Here is a 6,907-nt window from a genome sequence, read left to right on the forward strand (position 1 = left end):
CCCCAAAAAAAAAAAAAAAAAACCCCCCCCGCCGCTCTCCAGCCTCCGCCTTGAATGTCTCAATCCGAGAAAAGGAAGATGAAGAAGATGAAGAAGCGAAAGAACAGGCCAAATCCAGAAGAAGAGGAAGATGAAGAAGTCGCGGCGGTAAACGATGAAGAAATTGGGGGCCAAAGTGAAAACTTTGAGGAAAGAGAAGAAGAAGAGGCCCCAAAAGCCAAGAAGAAGAAGAAGAAGGTAAAGGAGACTAAGGATGAGATTGATGAAGAAGCTGGGGGTGAAAGTGCGAAAGAAGTGGAGGAAAAAGAAGCTCCGAAATCTAACAAGGGGTCGAGCATAATGACACCGGAGCCCTTTTCCAAACTACCCATCTCGAAGGAGACGATGATGGCTATCAAGGAGATGGGATTTGAGAATATGACGCAGGTGAAATAACTTTTCTTTCTTTTTCGGTAGATTTTGGGTTTAATTAGGGTTGAGGGTTTGCGGGTTTTGTAATTATTGATTGAAGTCTGAATCTTTACTGGTATTTTATTTGAGAAGTTTTTTCAGTTTGGGCGAGTTAGCTGAATGCACCCAAGTTAATGCATTTCGTGATTACAACATGAAGGTTTAGCTCTTTTTGTAAACAATTAGGGTTGGAAGTAATGCACCTTTGTGATTATTGCATAAAAAAACCAACTCTTTGTTAAACAATTGGTTAGTGTTGAGTGGGCTCTAGGATTTTGAGATTATCTCTTTGTTGCAGCATTTGAAGTTTTAACTGTAATGGTCGTGAGGGCTGTACTTTAAATGAAAGTTGGCATTAGATACATTTCGGTTAGTCTTTGTTGTGATTTCCTTTTGGCTTCTCTTTAGTCTAGGTTTTTGGCTGATTTTAAGTTCATCACTAAGAAGTTTGTTTAAGCTCAGACAATTAGTTTCGTGCTTTATGTTTGCAGATTCAAGCTAGAGCTATTCCACATTTACTGCAAGGCAAGGATGTTATGGGAGCTGCACAAACGGGTTCCGGAAAGACTCTTGCTTTCTTGATACCGGCAGTGGAATTATTGCACCACCTCAAGTTTACTCATTGGAATGGAACTGGAGTCATCATCATTTGCCCAACTAGAGAACTTGCTATTCAAGTAAGTATCTTATGAACTCAAATTTGAAAGTATCTTATGAACTCAAATTTGAAATATACCCTCTAATTATTATTATGCATTGCTCTTAATCTTCTAAAGATGAAAGTAGTTCCCTTTGCCAATTTCCATCATCTACACAGACACAGTTGTGACTGTGTAGTTGTAAAGTCTTGGGTTGAATTCTAAGTTATGGACCTTGTCCAAGAAAGCAATAAAGAACTTCAAAAACATGGGTGAGTAAATTTTTTTTTGTGGGTACTAATAGCAAAACTCTAGCTAGAGGGTTCACATTTAAAACTTTTCCTGCTCAAGCATGAAGTGGGAACCAAGTTGGATGATGCAATAAAATGGATGGAAACAATGAATTTAGTATCCATATGTTTCTGTAGCACATGTTCTTCTCAAATTTAGACTTGAGACTTTTTTTTTTGTTTAGTTTATCTTTTAAAGAAGTGTTTATTGTCCTGTTACATTTGAAATTGAAAAGGACATGTCAAATTTAGATGGGAACCCTATTCATTCTGTTGGATGACATGGCATTCACAATCGAGTTCAGATCCTCAATTGAAATTGCAAACCCCAGGTTGGGTTTGTGTTATAGTAGTTAAACTTGGAACACTACTTATTTATGCTTGGCTATGCAGACACATAGAGTGGCAAAGGACCTTCTGAAATACCATTCACAGACACTTGGGTATGTGATTGGTGGTGCGGCGCGAAGAGGAGAAGCAGAGCACCTTGCAAAGGGAGTAAATGTATTAGTAGCTACCCCTGGTAGATTGCTTGATCACATTCAAAATACAAAAGGATTCATCTTCAAAAATTTGATGGTAAAGATGCATTCTTCTTTGGTTCTTTCTGAAATTTTATTTAGTCCAACATTGTTGAGTTGTGCTTCCTTCTTGTTTCATTATAAGGTTTCCAATTGTCATATTAACCACCGGGTATGGATGTAAATTTGTCCTTTGCAATGTTGAGACTGCATCTTTTTAACGTTTGAATGATACAGGTTTTACAATTATGTTTAAATAAGTGTATTGATTTGAAAATACAAAACTCTTTCCAGGTAACCATAAATTGTGTTGATTTAATAGTCCAAAATCCTTTTGTGGTAGCCATCTACCACATCTGAAACTGACACATGTCCATGTCAAAATATGTTCGTGTCAGAAGATAGAAGAACAATTGTTGGCCGACAAAATTTTGATTCAGAACATAGGAGCATTTAGAGTAAAATTTTACTGTGAAATGGAATCGTTGAGTGTAAACCTGAAGAGGAGTATAAAGGAGTATACACATTTGTGTTCTTAAAGAATTCGTTTATTTTGGAAGTTAAAATAAGGTTGGTACGACTTGTCTTACAATGTCATATTCAACGTGCTCTCCACTTTTGTGTCCTAACCTATGTAGGTTTTGTATTTAATTGGTGTCGCTTTCATTAAGGTCGTGCTCTCCACTTTTGTGTCCTAACCTATGTAGGTTTTGTATTTAATTGGTGTCGCTTTCATTAAGGTCTGTTAGTTTCCATGTGTGATTTCTGCTGTAGTCACTAGTTAAGCTGTTAGTGTAGGCATACTTTAAAAATTTGGACCATATCCACCTGCCATAGCTGCTGTAACATAGACTTTTGTCATTGCTTCACTATCTCACGTGGTAACTTGTTAGCTTGTTAAGAATATATATGACTTGGAATGCCTTTTGTTTTTAACTTTGCAACTTTCCCATGTGTAGTGTCTTATAATTGATGAAGCTGATCGAATATTAGAGGCGAACTTTGAAGAAGATATGAAGCAAATATTCAAACGTCTGCCTCAGGTATGCCAACTATTTTTTGATCACTTATAGCTTCTTTATTTTCTCATTTTTGTTTGACTAATTTAAAACAAAAAGACTGGTCTTGACTAGAGGGTTTAGTCCCTGCCTGAAGCCAATGAACACCAACAGCAGGAAGAAAACTAAAAAGTTATGTGAAGGTTTACAGAAATAAGTATTGAACTAGCTAAAATAACTGTGTTTATTGCCAAAAGAACTCAGGTTCTGTTTGTAAGAGCCTTTAATTATTCTTAAATTTTGTTAAAAGACTAAATCACCGGCCAGATCCCCTGCAGCTGCTATCTGGTTGCATGCTAACATTGGTTTGCCCAACTGCAAAGCTATCAAGTTTGATTTTAATTTTTATGAACTTGCTTTTTTTAAGTATTCACTTTCTACAATTTTCAAGACTTCTAAAGTAGTTGGTAGAAAATGATTCTTTCAACAAACAACCTGTAATTTATAGAAATTTAAGGTGTTTCATCATCTCTTTTATCACATCATGCATTTTTCATTTTTCCCTGTATGAGCTGTTGCTCTTATCTGTGGTTCATTGACTTGTCATAATCTATGTTACCTGTGTACTTCTAATCTGAAGCCGTACCTGTAACGGACACATACCCGTACCTGTACCCAAACTCCTTGGACGCTCCTTGCACATATGCATACATTTATTCGGGCACGTACTCAATTATACAATACATGTTTGAATTTAAAACACTTGTCATACATTTTTTGGACATGAATCCTACACTTCACATCTACTTTTTTAAACTTGTTTAACATAGGTGATTTTGAAGGGTTGTTTGGATGTCTAGTTCAAAAACTAATAATTTTCTAATTTATAATCCACATGATAAAGGAAGCACAAAATTGTTGTATGAATTTTAATTATCATCATTATTCTCATATAAATTATTAATTCCAATATTATATTATATTATAGTTTATATATATATAGCCGTGTTGCCATGCTCTACCTTTTAGAAATTTGCCGTGTGCCGCACCCATACTAGTACCCACACCCATACCTGTACCTGTACCCATGCAACATTGGTCATAATCGAAGACTTCCAAATCTGTTGATGTAAGTGTAATTTTGAGGTCCTATTATGAACACATTGGTTGTTTCAATTAAATTAAAGTTATTCAGTTCATACCATGTGCTTATTTTATGTTTTACTGTGCAGGAACGGCAGACAGCGCTCTTTTCTGCTACTCAGACTAAGGAGGTCAATGACTTGTAATCTGTCCACATCAGTTATTCTTATTGTATATTCTTTTTTTTTACTAATAATAATTCATTACACAGGTTGAGGAGTTTGCTAAGTTGTCATTTAAGAAAACGCCAATATATATTGGTGTTGACGATGACAGATCTAAGGTAGCTTCATTTTCCCCTCTATACCCAACATTTTCTTTCTCGTGTCATACAGAGGTGACATATTTGATATTGCAGGTGACTGTTGCAGGCTTGCAGCAAGGCTATTGTATTGTTCCTAGCAATAAAAGATTTCTGGTGTTATATGCTTTTCTGAAGAGAAATTTGACAAAAAAGGTCATGGTTTTCTTTTCCTCGTGCAAATCAGTCCAGTACCACTCGGAGCTTTTCAAATACATTAATCTTGATTGCTATGATATCCATGGACAACAAAAACAGCAGAAACGAACTACCACCTTTTTTGACTTTTGCAAGGCAGAGAAGGGCATCCTATTGTGTACTAATGTTGCTGCTCGTGGACTTGATATTCCTGATGTGGTTTGTATCAAAGGGCATTTTATAGTTACCATTTCCATATTTGAATTGGGTAACTGATTTTACCTTTTTGATAGTTACCATTTCCATATTTGATTTGGGTAACTGATTTTACCTTTTTTCCTCTCTAGGACTTGATCATTCAGTATGATCCTCCCGATGAACCGAAGGTAGAAATTAATATCTTGTCCTTTCTAGTTAACTTTTGTTCTAAACGCCAGTTTCTCAATGTGAATCTTTTGCTCTTTCAGGAATATATCCATAGAGTAGGTAGAACTGCTCGTGGAGAAGGTGGCAAAGGAAATGCTTTATTGTTTCTGTTGCCTGAAGAGTTGCAGTTTCTAGTCTACCTCAAGGTAGATTACTCCCCGATAAATTTATTGTTTCTGTTGCCTGAAGAGTTGCAGTTTCTAGTCTACCTCAAGGTAGATTACTCCCCGATAAATGATTTTTTAACGTCTATTATGTGTCCGTACAGATCTAATTTTGTTTGCAACTATTAGGCTGCCAAGGTGCCTGTGAAAGAATATGAGTTTGATGAAAAGAAGGTACCAAATTTGCAATCATCTCTGGTAATCTTTCATGACAATCCTAAAATTTGATGTTGCTTGGTGCTGATTTCTCAGGGGTTAATAACTTAGTGTATAAATATTGCAGGAGCAACTTGTGGGACAGAACTACTATCTTAACAAGTCAGCTAAGGAGGCATATCGGTCGTATATATTAGCGTATGATTCACATTCAATGAAGGACATCTTCAATGCCCATCGCCTCAATATGAAGGTAATGTTCACTTTAACTTGGTAATTTAATGTGGTATTCTGCTGGTTGCTGCGTCTTGAGATTTTCCTTTTACGAAATTTAAAGGTTGAAGCCTTTGATTTAGAGAAATGTGGGTTATGTTGCAGGATGTAGCAGCATCCTTCTGTTTCACCTCACCTCCAAAAGTAAACCTCGGAATTGAAAGCCGTGCATCAAAGTCCAGGAAGAAGTCGCACAATAGCAGCAGAGGAAACCGTCATGGTATTAGCCCAAACAATCCTTATGGGAGACAACAAAGGACTTAGCTAGATGGTAACGCATTTAGCAAGCAAGCTTCATAAAGCAAGAGAAATATCTACAAGAAAATTTCTGTTTCCCGTGAGGTTCTGGAGAAGACATACTTCAGGATCGCTAATCTTCTGTAGAGCACAGAGGCATTCCTTGTTTGAAATGGTTATTCTATTTATATAGATGTAATCATCAAATTTGACCTTAATTTGTCTTAAATTAGACTTTTCGAGTATGCATGAGAAGTATGAAGGAGAGACGTGTAGTATCAGGTGCAAGACACGGAATTTTTGGAAGAAAGTGCTTAGAGTAGTGTTATATGCCCTTAAACGTTCAATACATTTTTATTGAATATTAATTAAGTTTTATTGTTGCCCATATTGTTTGGATATCTTTTATATAATTGTTATATTATACTTAGAAATTATTTTGTAGATCATGTACTGTGATGGTCACGTGTTTGGAGATATAATTTAAGTTAGAGGGTTTTTAAATTTGTGCTTAATCTATAACTAGTAAATGATAGCTTTGTTATATCATGAAATTATGCATGATAACGACATATGAGTTGTGATGGTTGATCTCAGCCATCGGGAATGAAGATTCCCCGAGTGTATGTCATAAGCGCATATTTGATGTGTAGCATAAGACCTTATTTGAAATATCTAAGACGAGTCACCTAAGAGAGAATTCGAATTATTACATGATCCCTTAGACTTGATATGATCATTTTCGGTTTGATAATTTAGTATATTTTGATATGATGGTTAAACTTGTTTTACAAATGCTATACAACCTGAAATGTTGGGTTACTAGATTTTATTTAGAAAAATGATGGATATCTAGATAGGATCCAGTATACTCATTTTTATGAGTTAATTCATAATGAATATCCCATAAATATATTAAATTCCCGTCGGCGGGTGATTTTTTGAAAATTATTTTTCTAAATTTATTTTCTTATTAAATAAATATTTTGATGTTTTAAAATGATTTTTATTTATGCTCATGGGATTGCAATTTTAGGAATGAGTAAATAGGTGATTTGTCCTGCTCAATAAAGTTGCCTAAAATAAATTGATATCTGAAGGGATTTGATTGTTAAATTAAAATTATTAATTTGATTAATAATTGGTTTTCGATATGAGACCCGATTGGTCTC

The 6,907-nt window shown here is 35.3% G+C and overlaps 1 protein-coding gene across 2 annotated transcripts; it reads left to right on the top strand.

Annotated features, from left to right (window-relative positions):
* Positions 7-6,123, top strand: LOC109842786 (DEAD-box ATP-dependent RNA helicase 27-like). 2 transcript variants are annotated; one of them, XM_020411666.1, is made up of 12 exons: positions 7-426; positions 942-1,127; positions 1,772-1,957; positions 2,859-2,942; positions 4,130-4,171; positions 4,252-4,323; positions 4,399-4,698; positions 4,827-4,865; positions 4,947-5,051; positions 5,199-5,267; positions 5,353-5,478; positions 5,604-6,123. In XM_020411666.1, exons 1-12 carry the CDS (start codon positions 55-57, stop codon positions 5,760-5,762), a joined length of 1,740 nt encoding a protein of 579 aa, XP_020267255.1. In that variant the 5' UTR covers positions 7-54; the 3' UTR covers positions 5,763-6,123. The 2 variants fall into 2 exon arrangements, with proteins under 2 accessions (XP_020267255.1, XP_020267256.1); XM_020411667.1 differs by having other exon boundaries at positions 5,199-5,243.

This window comes from Asparagus officinalis, chromosome 5, assembly GCF_001876935.1.
Source record: "Asparagus officinalis chromosome 5, Aspof.V1, whole genome shotgun sequence".
In the NCBI taxonomy this organism is placed as follows: Eukaryota; Viridiplantae; Streptophyta; class Magnoliopsida; order Asparagales; family Asparagaceae; genus Asparagus; species Asparagus officinalis.